General features: G+C 37.7%; 1 protein-coding gene across 5 annotated transcripts; it reads right to left on the bottom strand.

The window, feature by feature from the left end:
• Positions 1 to 412: 412 nt before the first annotated feature.
• On the bottom strand, positions 413 to 11,442 carry LOC107807096 (WD repeat-containing protein 26 homolog). 5 transcript variants are annotated; one of them, XM_016631389.2, is made up of 6 exons: positions 11,190 to 11,442; positions 9,155 to 9,276; positions 7,799 to 8,694; positions 3,855 to 3,956; positions 2,225 to 2,854; positions 413 to 803 (listed from the first exon to the last, which is right to left on the bottom strand). In XM_016631389.2, exons 3-6 carry the CDS (start codon positions 8,594 to 8,596, stop codon positions 588 to 590), a joined length of 1,746 nt encoding a protein of 581 aa, XP_016486875.2. In that variant the 5' UTR covers positions 8,597 to 8,694; positions 9,155 to 9,276; positions 11,190 to 11,442; the 3' UTR covers positions 413 to 587. The 5 variants fall into 5 exon arrangements, with proteins under 5 accessions (XP_016486875.2, XP_016486876.2, XP_016486877.2 ...); XM_016631390.2 differs by having other exon boundaries at positions 9,155 to 9,220; positions 11,190 to 11,396; XM_016631391.2 differs by lacking the exon at positions 9,155 to 9,276 and having other exon boundaries at positions 11,033 to 11,442.
• Between the last annotated feature and the right edge of the window lie 3,067 nt (positions 11,443 to 14,509).

Genomic DNA, 14,509 nt, shown 5'->3' with positions numbered 1-14,509 from the left:
TTTTTATCCATCTTAAAACCAACATATTTCAGATTATACAAGTATGTCCCTTTTTTAATAAGATAAACCAAACATTCATCAAAAAATGCATATACACCAAAACAATACCGTGATTATTAATTACATTATTACAATCTCAATATTTTAATCCCTGTACAACTTTATCCAGTAACTAAACAACCTGTATAGATTATTTGAGGTAAAAGTACTTCGACTTTTTATTAGTAATTTTGGGAATCCCATAAAAATTATGAACTGGATCAGATCGCAACAGGAAGGAAAGAGGCGCTAAAAGAGAACAGTTTAAAAATCGATCAGGATCTCTTCTTTATATGTTAGTATGTTACCTGTAAAACCTAGGCTGCTTACCTGGTCACTTGAATAGCAACAATAATCACACAAAAGAAATCAATAAAAGAAACTAGAGTGCATGATTTATTGCTGGACTGAATGTAAATTTCACATTCCTGCTTGTCATAAATGTTAAGCTTGACCTTGATGTAAAAGAATATACATAGAAAGCAATGGTTAAGAAAAGGTATCTATCTAGTAACATTACATTGCACCAGTGTATGCCCCCGAGACTTCTAAGTTCCGCCATTGCAGTAATGCACGCCATTACTAACTGTGTCATAGTGTTTCATGTTTACTTGATTCATGCCCCATATGCGAATAGTATGATCATCACTTGCAGATGCCAACATATGAGGATTTGCTGGGTTCCAGCTAACACAGTTTACTGTACCAGAATGTCCAGCCAATGTCTCAATGAGTTCTCCTGAGCTTCTATGCCATATATAAACCTGAAAATATACTATCAGATCAAAACTTAACTGCTTTCACGGGTGTAAATGCAAGAGTAAATCTCAATATGATAAAGCATCACAGCACATTAAATAAACAGAAGTCAAAGCAAGGATAATTAAGGGGTCGCATGTCCCTTTGCTGATGATGGAATGAAAGGGACCCTGAAAGTTGGACTTGGATTTTAGAATTGATGCGGAATTAGGGGATGGAAATGAGCAATGAAACAGAACAAACTACAAATTTTCTAAGAAAGCCATTTCATACAAGAAATATTATCTCGCAAAATAATTATGTCTAATCTCTATTTGTAATTTCAACGGAAGCAACACTGTAGTACACATAAAAGTTACATTCTAAGCACAACAATGCTCTATCAGTTCCAATTTACATGATACCCTTTTCATTTCAGGATATTTCAGACTGTTTCACCAAATTTAATCCTATACAACTTCTAAGATTTCAGTCCTGTTAACTGCTCTTTAAATTTCAAACTTTGAAGCAATATCTTTTTTATTACTTCTCAACCATTATCCTGAGCCGAGGGTCTACCGGAAAGAGCCTCACTACCTTCCTATAGGTAGGTGTAAGGTCTGCCTACACACTACCCTCTCCAGACCCCACTTGTGGGATTACACTAGGTTTGTTGTTGTTGTTGTTGAACTTCTCAACCATTACAATAAAATTTTCTACTGCTACTAATATAATAAAATCAAATTAACAACTTAGAACTTTGTTTCCAATCAATCGCTATCATATGCAAAGGATGGAGTAATATTGTTTGTGCTAAACTTTACATTGAAGAACACGCCTAACAAGATCATCTATTAGGTTTTCACAAAAATAAATCTCTTCATTCCTTTTTTTTTATGACCGAGAAATTCGTCTAGAGCCGACCCTTTGAGCCAACTGCAGCCCTCGAAACTCGTCGAAACTCGGGGATGATGGGCCTGCCGCTCTACCCCTCTCCACTTAAATACCAAAGTTAGTTCGCTTGACACAGGGCTTGAACATGTGACCTAAGAAACAAGTCCCTCAAGCTTTGCCAATTGAGATAACCCCCGAGGGCAAAGACAGATCTCTTCATTCTCAAATTGGCATTTTTCTATTGCTCTTATTCCTTATTGAACAATAAAAGGATCAAAGCACAAACTGGATCATTTTCATCTCGAGACCTTTAACCTTTTTAATAATGTGTGATTAGAATTAATGTAACCCAATTCCTAATAGATTCACCCCACAATAGCATACCTTTCTTGGGTATTACTGCCAATTACTGTTCTGATGTGCAAATAAGAAATTTGATATTCTGCGCATGAGGTAAGTCGTGGAAAGTAAATTTATATTCAAAATGACAACTTAGAAATTTCGCAAGATTAATGGAGTTAGTGTTTTTCTTGATCAACAAGAGAAGCAGTACCTGTGAGTCCTCACTTCCACTGGCAACAAATGCTTGACCCAGTCCGCCAAAGCAAGACCTTACAACAAAGCGTGAACGTTTATGCCCTTTATATTTGGATATGAGCTTTACAGTTCCCTCTATATTCCACAGATGGATTTCTTGATTCCAAAGACTAACCAATAAATACTTACTGTCCATGGACAATACAAATGAAGTTATTGTTTGATCCTCCTGAATTACTTTCTCTGCTTTTGATTCCCATCCAAATAGTAATATCATATTATCTTTGCAAACAGAGACTATATGCTGCCCATCACTAGTTATCCCCAAGTCAGATATTCTAATAGTTCGATGGCCTTTCCAACACTCCAACTCTTTCCCTTCCAGATCCCACATGCTAATGCTCTTGTCCGTAACACCGCATAATATCCTTTTGCCATCAGGAGCCCATCCACATGAGATCAGACCAAGACCATTTTTCTCATAAATATGTGTACATTCACCTGATTCAATATCCCACCGTCTGACAACTTCCTCTACTCCACAAGTGAGAAGCTGATGGTCATCAGGACTCCATGACATATAGGAGACAGGTTTCTGGTGACCAGAAAACTGGTGCTTCATGCAGAACAAACCATCCAATTTCACCTACAAAGAACAGAAAGCTGAGAGCTGAAAAAGAACACTAATACTTTATGTTTAACACAATAGCATCCTAATAAGCTCCGATTACAAATAACACCACCTACATACCCAGACAGCTTTCTATTCTCTCATCCCCTGTGTTTCCTCCATGACCCCAAAAACAGCTCCCCGAAAAAAAAATCAGTTCTCTCAAACTTTACAAACATGGAACAAAACATGGAGGAGAATGAACCTTGCACACCATACAAGTCAAAAACTAACTCCATCCAACAAGAATGCATGAAATCATATGCTGAGTATTGTGCCACATGACAAACCAAAAGAGCCAATACAAGTACCAACTCTTTTTACGAGTACATATCTTAGTGCTGATTTCCACATACAAAGCTTAATACCTTTAAACAGCAAAAGTATTACAGCGTCACTAGAAATAAGATTTTATAGATGTGTATAAATACGGAAATAGATAAACACCGAAAACTAATGACAATCAAGCTGCACTAACATTACTTGAAATACTATGTTATGTTTCAACAAAGAACAAAACACAATGAAAAATAATCTGTCTCTTTACCAGAAAAAATATTAATCCAGGATATACTTTTAGTTTCCTCTATTCAAATGACCAATTACTAGACACCCTTACAAGATCTGCGAGAGACTATGATTTATGAATAATCAAGCATGATTTCTTTTAGTAGACTATTTCTCAAGCTTAAGAGTTCATAACTGTGAAATGGATCACGAACTTATTCACACTAGTGAAGAAGATTGTTACTGTAATTATGTATGTTTCCATGTTTAGGGTATTTCTGAACTGTGTTTTATCCCTATAGCTTGAGGAAATAACAACAGACAAACAACAACAAATCCAGTGAATTCCCACAAGTGGGGTCTGGGGAGGTTGAGATGTACGCAGCTTGAGGAAATAATCAAGTTAAAATATTTTCCAAAACTTCCACTGCTCTTCTTTTTCACCACCCTCAAGTGGACTTAAACTCACCTCCCATATAATCACTGAACAATCAGCAGCTGACGAGGCTAAGTATTTTCCATCATGGGAGAACTGCAAGAACCATACTTCATCACTGTGATTTCGTAATATCTGGTGCATCAAAATCAATGAAAGAAAAAATTACACACCCAAGTGCTAACAAAAAATTATATCTGCAGAAATTAAACTCGAGTTAATCCACATATCAGTGAAGTTTAAATAAATCATAAACGTGGGAACAAAGAAATTGGTTCTTTTTTTTATTATAATAGAGAACGAAGAAAATTGGTTATCGGAAAAGCAAATATCGATGCACATAGATAGTAAATGGGAGCTAAGGAAAAGTCAATGAATTTTAGGATGACTTCTCTAGTCACTAGCCATGCAAAAGGACACTTTTAGGCGCCTTCGGTATCCATATCAACAATGTGGACAAACACTTCCCCAACAACAATTCCTGCTAGGAAATGAGAACATCACATCTCTCCTTGTGCCCATCTCTATGAATCCTAAAATAAGTGTGAGACGCTCTGCTTATAAAGTAGTTCCCCTAGCTTTGGAGTTCCCATATCTCCTTATCATGCAAGTTTCGTCTAAAACTTGGATCACATACAACTCTCTCTTGTACTCATCGGACCTGTTACACTGTCATCTCTGTCTAACTCAATGTTAGGGAATGGATGCCTCAGCATATTCTCTCCACAGCACCTGTGATTCCAAAAGCTTATCTTGCTACCATCACATATCCGGAAGGTTACTTGGTCATCAAAGTCTTCTCACCATTTCATGATGTTTCTCTATGAAACACATTCGGGCAGACGCATGATGTTCCTTCTCATCCACCCATCCCCTATTATGCCGTACTTTTCTTCTATCACCCCCTCCATAACGATAGTTCCTCCAAACCAAATCTCCAAAACATTTCCGAGTTCTTTCACTTTAAGTTTTCCCTATTTTCTTGTGTCTTGACAATCTTCCAACTCACAAAAGAACCTCATCGCCATTTGCGGTATTCCATAAAAAACTCATCTGGAGTCTCTAAAGTTTTTCAATCACGCTCACAGCCGCCTACATTAGTGACATACAGTGCGCAAGGATGCTTGAAAGTATACTCTTAACCAGTACGCCCTTCCCCTTTTGACAAGTACCTCTTTTGCCACCTGCAAGTCACTTGCCAAACTCTTTCAACCACCTGGTTCCACTGTGAGATCCTTGTTCGACGCACAACAGCAAACTAGGTTAAGTGGTTGGTAAAGCTCCTACATTACAATAAAAAAATCTACAAAGATGTCAATGTTATCTACTTTGCCTATCGATATAATCTCGCATTTCCCAAGGTTAATTTTTAATTCTAAACAACCTAGACTAAAGTATCATCTGCAAATAATAAGTGTGGCCCTCCCATTGCTTAGTTGCTCAATTAATGCAGTAAAGCCCCTCATGATCCTTTTGCCACACCTCTGTGGCTCTGTCCATTATATTATTCAGTGTTTTGATCACCAAATTTACTAACATTTGAGATCACAGATCCCTGCCTCAACCCCCTCGAGTTGCCGAAAAAATCACAAGGACTTCCATTCACCGTGATAGAGGACTTGATCAAAGCAATACAAAAAATGGTCCACCTCTTCTATTTCTTTCCAAATCCCATCTTCATCATGAAGAAATCCAAGCACTCCCAATTCACATGATCATATGCTTCTCAAGATTCAACTTGCACGAATTTCCCGGTTCTCCTTCTTCCTTTAAAAGTCAACCACTTTGTTTGCCACCCAAGGCCACATCTACGATTTATCTTCCTTCCGCTAACACATAGTAAGAAGTAGAAACTATCTCGCACAAAACCTTCTTTAGTCTATTGGAAAGCACCTTAGCAATTACCTTATAGATGCTTCAAACAAGACTAATAAGCCTAGTCTTTTAGCACTCCTTACCTCCTGTTATTTTGGAGTGATAGCAATAAAGCATGCATTGAGGCTTCTCTCAAACCATCCTGTTTTTTGGTATGCAATAGTACTCCAACACCTCCCCTTAATTGCTCCAGCATTGTTGGAAGAAAGCAAGTGTAAAACTATCAAACCTAGGGACTTGTCTACCGCACATTTGTCCATCGCCTCCCTCCTGAACAACGATAACGGTAGAATTTTTAGGTTGTGCTTATTAACACAACTTCCTCCTTAAACAAAAGATTTTCCTATCTAATAATCCTTTTTCTTACTGCTTCCCTTCAAAAATCTCCATCACTTCAATTCATCTCGTGTGTGTCGAGGCCGAACTCACCAGCCCTATTGCTTCTCTTATGTCATGTAATCGTTTTATTCTCCACTTTAACCAAAAATTTGAGCCTCGGAAGTGTCTTATCACGACTTGAATCAAAATAGCTCGGTCCCATCTTTGAGTTCACTTCGGGCTCTTCCTCTTTCAATTGCAACAAGCCCCACACTCGCCTCATGTTCAGAATATTCTTGGCCATATCTATCTCTCCATCTCCTCGGCCTATCTTCTCCTCGTAAAGCTTTTAGACTTGCCAAGTTTGCCCCTCCCATCAATCTCACATGGTTTGAATTTTGAATTATATCTGTCTTTGCCATGTACTCTTCTACACATTTCTAAGCATCCAATAAATCTATGTACTTAAAATGACATCAGCCATGTATTTCCTTATGGAAAAATATCTGCATGGCAGCGACCAACAATATCCTTCTCTATTGGTGCCTTAATGACTTAAAAAATCCTGCAACTCAATGGAAAATAAGACGAGGCTTGGGGCAAACCCAAGAAAAAAAGATTCATGCACCAATTGCCTTTACTCATCAACATTAACCTTTTCCATCAGTATCCAAAACTAGGCAATACTAACAGAAGAATCAAATAGAAAGAAAAATTGCTAACTTGGAAGCAATAATGGAAGATCTACTGAAGTACTCAGCCACAAAGCTACTTGAATTAGATTTGACCAATTTTGGATCATCAAGTCACTAAGCCAGTGTAAGATGAAGTTGTTCTTGCAGGTATCTAGGGTGCACAATTATCCCAACATTGATTCCTTTCTGTTATCTTGACTCAGGTTATGATTGTGGTACGAGCAATACCAGCTACACCAGAACTTGACAATATGACAACCGGATAAGACCAAATCCCAGCAACTTGCTAACAGAGTAAAACTCTAGCTCAAAACCAACTAAAAAAATTATAAAACGATTCCACTATTAAGAACTTTAACAATGTCTACCGGAAACAGCTTCTCTGCCTTTTTAAAGTTAGGGGTAAGGTCTGCGTACACACTACCCTCCTCAGGCCCCACTTGTGGAAATATACTGGGTTTGTTGTTATTGTTATTAAGATCTTTAACAATATAATTGCACAACCCAACGTTAATGCAATTGACTAGGTACACTGTATACACTAAAGAGCTATGCATATTGTAACAATATCCACCCTTATAAAACTAGGATTTCCAAATAGCATATTAGCCTATATACTCCTTAGCCATGCTACAATTCAATACTCTTACGTTTAAATACATAAATGCTAGCTTCCCAGTCTTACAGTAAAAGCTCTAAAACGCTTCATATAAAGTTTCAAGGCACCTTTTGACAAGACGTGACTTTAACATACAGGGCATATTAAAGACTTGTCTTTATTAAAACATAAGCATCAACTCAATCAGTGGTTTGACGCTTTCCACTGTCAGAGTGTGTTTTACATTACTCAAACAGTGATAGATTAAATGAAGTGAAAAATCCTTTAAATTAACATTATTTGGAATATAAAGTATGAACTTGATCAACACTTCCCATCGTGAACATTTATCATCCGTATATATAAACCAAAACACAGATGATCTAAGTTATAGGTGATTATAAGGTGCATTAAGCATTTCTACGAACAAATACTGGAATGGTAAAGCTTGAACAGGTTAAGAAACTATCAGGATTGAAATGCAATCTAACCTGCAAAGTTTGAGAAGGAATTTGATCCCTTCCGCACTGATGATCAGTGAGCAAAGACATCTCACCTACCAAAGAGTTGTGAAACCTACAAGCATCTAGTTGCAAGTCAAGAGCCTGTTCAACAAGACGTATCAATCTTTGTTCAGGAATTATAACTGTTGGGGGAAGCAATTTTTGCAATTCCTCTAGTAGCTTTCTTCGTGGCTTTGCTCTCACAACAACTTGACCTGACACCACAGCACGAACCTGCTGCAAAGGTGATAAAATGCACAAAGAAAGCTCACGGACTCTATCAGTGTTTATGCAAAGAGGTCCAATCTCAGTCCTCAATGTCTTCAAAGCATCCTTGACTTTTTTTTCATCTAACAGTTCAAGAAACTTCTGTTCCAATATCAGAAATGATGCCAATTGAACAACCTTTTCATCCACTACACCGATTTTATGTAATGTGGCTACACTTTCATCCCATTTACCATCAAGGATTTGCTGCATAAATAACTTTACCACAGCAGATTGCAAAGGTATCCCAGACTCTTCTTCTAGATGTGCCCCAGTTTTGTTATAACCAAGAGAATATAATGCCTCAGCTAAAATTCGCACAAATTCAACTTTCTTGATGACCCCTTTTGTACCAACAACCTCATCGTCCCCTTGACAAACCAGGGGGCGAGCCATCAAGTCATTCAATGAGCAACTTGCAGGATCTCTAGGAAATGTGCCGTTTGAAAGATCTCCTGGTTTCCCAGAGGATACTTTCACACGTTTGGATGGTGGTTCAGCATCCTCTGCACCTCCCATAAATATATACCTCAGCCCATATATATATATAACAGGGGGAAAACAGAGCTTCAAGTTGAAATCGCAATATAAGTCCTTCAACAATGAAAACTAACACCCTGCATAGCACCACAAAGGGAAACAACTTCAAAAATTAAAGTTCAAAAATTAAAACAGAACAGCTAAAATAGAACGAAGGACCAAGGCAGAGGATTCAATGCCTAAAAAGTTCCAAGATAAGAAAATGATAGTGGAGGGACATAGGTGAATGATAAAACCTATGATTAACAAGTGCATAAATTAGTACCTATGTTACACAAATTTCTTCAATCTATTAGTATATACTAGTTACTTGGGATCGATTATCAATATAATCATATGTGCTGCCAATCCAGTCAGAATATTAATATTTCCTCCTTTATATCTTCTTAGCATGGATAATCAACACCCAAAGGTAATGGTAAATATTAATGCACAATTCCCTCCAATATGTTAAGCTCTTGATGTTGAAAATCTAACAAAAGCAAGCAACCAAAGTACATTAGCCACTATCAACTTGCTAGCTCCAGCTATAATTACCTGCCACTTAGAAGAGTGTGACCCACCTATGCAAATGGCTTGAGGCTATAAATACCAATGGTGAAGCTGGAGTTATCAACACAATCTCACTCTGTTAGAGGATAAATCCTTGCAAGAGTTGACTATAAAAACAATCAGTCTCCTGCAATACTATATGACTCAAGTGATACCCTACTTCCAATACAAAATTTAGCATCCGTTGAAATAGGTTGGAGCAACAAAAGCTCTTCTTTAAGCAAACATATGACCATGACTGTGATAAGTCGTTAGCCCCTTAAGCCTAGTAAACGTTATTCACTCTCTTTTAATTCCATTTGCATCACCACACCTCAGTTTCCAAACTAGTTGGAGTCGACTATATGAATCCTCTATATCTATTTTTAGACCCATCCGGTTCCAACACAAATAATTTGTTTTTTGGGGAAAAAACATAAGTAGCCAGCCAATTAGTCAATATAATTGCTGCTAGCCCTAAAAAGTGATTTACAGTCTAAGTTGCTCGGACTCGAGTGCGAGTGTCCGACATAGGTGCGGATCTAGAGGTCTGATCCTTCGAGATGTAAATTCTAAGATTCAGGGACACAGATCCTAGTACGGATACGGGTGCAGGGATCTGGCTAAAAATAATTTTAAAAAATAAAAATTTAAAAATATCTCTAAATTATGAGAAATTATATGGAATACTTACATATAGCTTGTAAAGTGTGGATTTATTTTTTATTCTCAAGTTGTAGATAAGTAAAGGATTGACCAGATCCGGTGCGTATCCCGTACCCACACCCATACAAGTGTCGTCTCGACACAGGTGCGGCACCTAAACTGTCGTGTCGGAGCAACTTAGTTTATAGTAAATAACCCTAAATTAGTCGAGCCATATCACTTAGGATCACTGAATAGAAATCCGTCTAAAAGAAAAAGGGGCGTAAAACTCGCTCATTATGATTAATCCATGGATACTATGCAGATCTTTTAGGCGACTCTAGCAAAATCAAACCCAAATAGACCAAAATCGTGAATCAAAACATTCTCTAAACGATTTCTATCCAATATTTAAAAAACTTTGGCGAGAAGCGGTATAAGGATTTGCAGATTAACCATGGAACTGTTAAAGTTCTGCTATTCTACAAGGGGGAGTAGTACAAGTGAATACAGGTTTTGCATTCACTATCCCACTCCACATTGTGTGGTACCATGACTGATCTGCAAATCCTTATGCCGCTTCTCGCCAAAGTTTTTGAATTTTTGACAGATATTCGTTTAGAGAAAGTTTTGGTTCACACAATTTTTGTTGGAGTCGCCCAAAAACACTTGCACGCTATCCATGGATTAATTGAATGAGCGAGTTTTTTCGTCCCCTTTTCTATTAGACGATTTCTATCCGAGGATCCTAAGTGATATGACTAGATTAATTTAGAGTTATTTCCTACAAATTTTTAGGGCTAGGGGACTGTTATAAGGACTAATGGGTGGGCTACTTATGTCTTTTTTCCTTGTTTTCTGAGACAAATTAGGGGTTCTCCAAAACTAGAGATTCTCTACATCTCACATTTATCCCTAAGCTGACCTACAAGTCTCTAACTCTTGGTAGATTCTGTATTCATTGAGGGATTCACATTTTGTCACAACAGTCCTAAAGTTCAAACTATGCATACAAAAATATATAAGTTGTTAAGAGCATAATCCTCTTAGTTAAAGACCAGATTACAATGATCACCCAAAACCCACAGGAGAAGGAAATAAATTTACATACAATCCTTAAATTAGCATCAGATAATCCAAAAACAGATAAAGATTCAAAATTCAGGTTCGGCAACCAACAAACAAAAGCCCCATTTCTGTAAAAAGTAAAAAGGCAGGAAAAACAAAACTACAAATTACCACAAATAGAGTATCAAAAAAGAAGCCGGTGAATTAGATGGATAAACACAAAAGAAAGAAATAATAGAATTTTTTCCTCTTCTTAGTGGGTAAGCATATGATGTAGAAAGTTAGGAATAGAAACAAATGAAGATAGCTAAAGAGAAGTATGATTAACTGTTGGGTGGTGAGGTCTGAGAAGCATGTGACATGTAGATATTGGCCCTTTGTTAATGGCGGTTCGGTGGAGGGACAGATGTGAAGAGAAATGGTGGAAAAAGGGGAGAAAGGGGTCGGTTTGTATTTATGTTCTCTGTGGGTAGCAAAAGGAAGTCATATCTTGCGTGTTGTAGCCTTGTAGGACACCTCGAAGGGAAAGGTTAATCTTGAAGGGAAATAGTGAAGGCCATTTGATAACACGTTGTTTGGATGGTTGTTATGCATGCTTTCATAATGTATTATATAGTATTATTGTATTGTATTATTTTGATGTATACAATATATTGTATTGATTGTTATCATGTACCAACAATATGAAGAATAAAGTTGCAATATTATAAAGAAAGAGTAAGGTACGAGGTAGAATTATTATATAAATAGGTAGGGTAAAGGATAAAATAAGATTATTTAATAATAACAAAGGGCAAGATGAGAAAGAAAAAAGGTAACGACGCGACCACACCAAATCGATCGTTCCATAAAGTGGCATTTTTCGTCGTTACATAACGACGAATTTAACGATACAATACAATAAAATTTAAGTAACAATCGGAACAAATATTGTATTTAAAGTAATAATATGATACAATACAACAGGTAACAACCATCCAAACTACATTTTATATTAGCTTCTCAATATCTTCAATTAACAGTGTGAGACTTTATTCGCATACCCAATAATCTCCACTCGAACTAAGTTTCATATGACCCATCAACAAGCCCCGCAATAATTGGCCAATCAACAAGCCCCTCGAACTAAGTTCCACTTATTCGATTATTATGATTTTACGAATTAGTTTTCGAGATCCACTATGTGATACCCACGTAATCGAGCATTTATGGCCACTGAAGCTTAGAGCTAGCGTTTTCTTGAGCATGTGCATCTCCAAGCTACTTTTGGCATGGTAAAGGTAGTAATCAAGTAGATGTCATCACTTTGCCATCTTCATACTCTTCTCGCTAAACCATGAGCTTTGATACTAGTTGTTGTTAAGCTAAGTTAGTCCATACTCTTAACATAATATGATATTATTCACTTTCGATCAAGCCCGCACAGTGTAGCGACTTGACCTGTCGTTTCGAGCTTTAGCATTCCGTTTGGCGGTTTGAGGCTTTGAGTAGCTTCACTCGATGCATTATGATTTGCGTATATGGTTGGGTTTGATTTCTGAAAGGTTCGGAGTTGATTTGGAAGAATAATTTTCTATTCGCAAATATTAAGTTGGAAGAGTTGACCATGGTTTGACTTTGAGTAAACAGCCTTAGAATCGGGATTTGATAGTTTTAATAGGTTCGTATGGTGATTTTGGACTTGGGCGTGTATCTGTCGATTTGGATTCAGAGGTTCCTAGAATATTTTAGCCTTGTTTGTCGAAAGTTGGTAAGTTAAAGAATTAGAGAGTTCATAAGTTTGATCGGGAATTGGATTTGGTATTATCGGGTGGTGTTCCAGGACTAGGATAGGTTTATTCTATTGATTGGGACTTGTGTGCAAAGTTTGGTTGTGATCATATATGTTTAAGTGTGAATCGAACAAGTTTGGCGAAGTTTGAAAGTTAAGAGAATGATTTGGTCTTCGATTCTTATTTTGGATGTTATTTATGGTGTTTCAAGCCATTGGATAGGTTTGGTTTATGTATACAAACTTGTTGGCATATTTGGAGGGGGTCCCGAGGGGCTTGGGTGAGTTTCGAAGTGGTTTTGGATCATTTTAAACCACTTTAAGGTTGCTGATTTTTTGGTGTTCAAGCATGCATCTCAATCGCGATTGGTTTCATGCGATCGCGGAGTAGGATTTTGAGGCAACTAGTTTTTGGTCTTAGCATTCGCGGTCTCGGTATCGTGATCACGTATGGCATAGGAGTTGGTATGCGCGTTCGCATGTAGTGGTCCACGTTCGCGAATTTGATTAAAGATTGAAATTTTATTGTTTGGAGTTCTTTCCTATGGCTTTATGTGACGTTATTGAGTTGTATTTGACTAGATTCGAGTCGTTTGGTATTGTATTTGTACGGAAAGTTGATTTTTTGTTGATTAAAGCTTGTCAGACGGAGGTAAGTCTCTTGTTTATCCTTGTAAGAGGGAATTCTCCCCATATGTGATATATTTGCTACTTGATTCATGATTTAGGAGTCACGTATATGCGAGGCGTTGGTCGTATATGCGTAGCTAGGTCTTGACCATATTCAATATTGTCGACTTGAATTGTGCTTTGTTGGATTATGTGAAGTTGTTATCCATATTTAATAGTTCTATGACTACGTGATAATTCATATTCACGACTTAGGAGCATGCTTAGGGTTATGACTTGTTGATTTGACATGAAGGAATATTTTTCCATGTTGAGCTTATTATTAATCCGTAGTCATACACTTATATTATTTGCTCTATAATTTTGGTGGTTCCATGGACTAATTGACTCATGATAAATAATATTATTAAGCTAAGACATACTAATAACTTATTGAGGCATTGTGATAAATTGAGTTATATGATTTGCCATAGCCATCTTTTAGCCATATGAGCTTTTTATATGCATTCTTATTATCATGTCAGGTGCCCTTTTATTACATCATTTCAAATACATATGTCTGAGTTAGAGAGTTGTATGCTATTGAAAAGTTGAGGAATTTGGAACCTAGGACATTGTGAGAGGATATTGATTATTGATGGTATTATGATTGGAATGGGTTGCACGCCGCGACGATTGGTAAATGATCATTGATTGTAAAATGATCAATGGTTGGATATGGATCCGTCCCTCCGGAGTCAGGTGATTACCCATATTACTTTGGGCCATGTGATTATATGTTACCTTGGGCCTTTGAGCGTAGGCACCTGTGATTATTTTGGTTCTTGTTGGACACGTGTGTCATGGGCCGACTTTCTTACACTCGTCAGCGGCACCGAATAGCTCGTGCGGAGCCTGCACTTCCCCTCGCTGCAGGCCAACCTATCTTCTTTCCCAGGTTTTCCAAGCACGATCTTGTGCCTGTGGTGAAGCTTGCCTAGAAGGTCTGCTCCAATTGTGCCACCCGTATGAAGTCAAGGCTCTTGGCCTTGACTTAGCTATGGCGCTTCTCCTCTTAGGATCATAATCCATGCGCTCCCTGGGGGTTGGCTAAGGACATGTCTTGTCCCTCGCCCAAAACTGAGCATCGCTCTCGCATGCACAGTCCAATCCTCAAGCTTGACACTCGCCTCTTGCATCCGCACCCAGCTTGTGCCTTGCCCAAGTAAGAAAACCTTTAGTCCTTGGCCATTGTCATGTGCGTATTT

This window comes from Nicotiana tabacum, chromosome 13, assembly GCF_000715075.1.
Source record: "Nicotiana tabacum cultivar K326 chromosome 13, ASM71507v2, whole genome shotgun sequence".
NCBI lineage: Eukaryota > Viridiplantae > Streptophyta > Magnoliopsida > Solanales > Solanaceae > Nicotiana > Nicotiana tabacum.
Note: the sequence above shows the minus strand (reverse complement) of the source record. Positions and strands in the feature narration are given on the sequence as shown.

Coding starts and splice junctions, on each gene's coding strand:
- LOC107807096 (XM_016631391.2), bottom strand. CDS start 8,596: ATGGGAGGTGCAGAGGATGCTGAACCACCATCCAAACGTGTGAAAGTA. Junction 3,957..7,798: donor TTCCTTCTCAAACTTTGCAG/GTTAGATTGCAT, acceptor TTGATGCACCAG/ATATTACGAAATCACAGTGA. Junction 804..2,224: donor GTGGAAGTGAGGACTCACAG/GTACTGCTTCTC, acceptor GTATATTTTCAG/GTTTATATATGGCATAGAAG.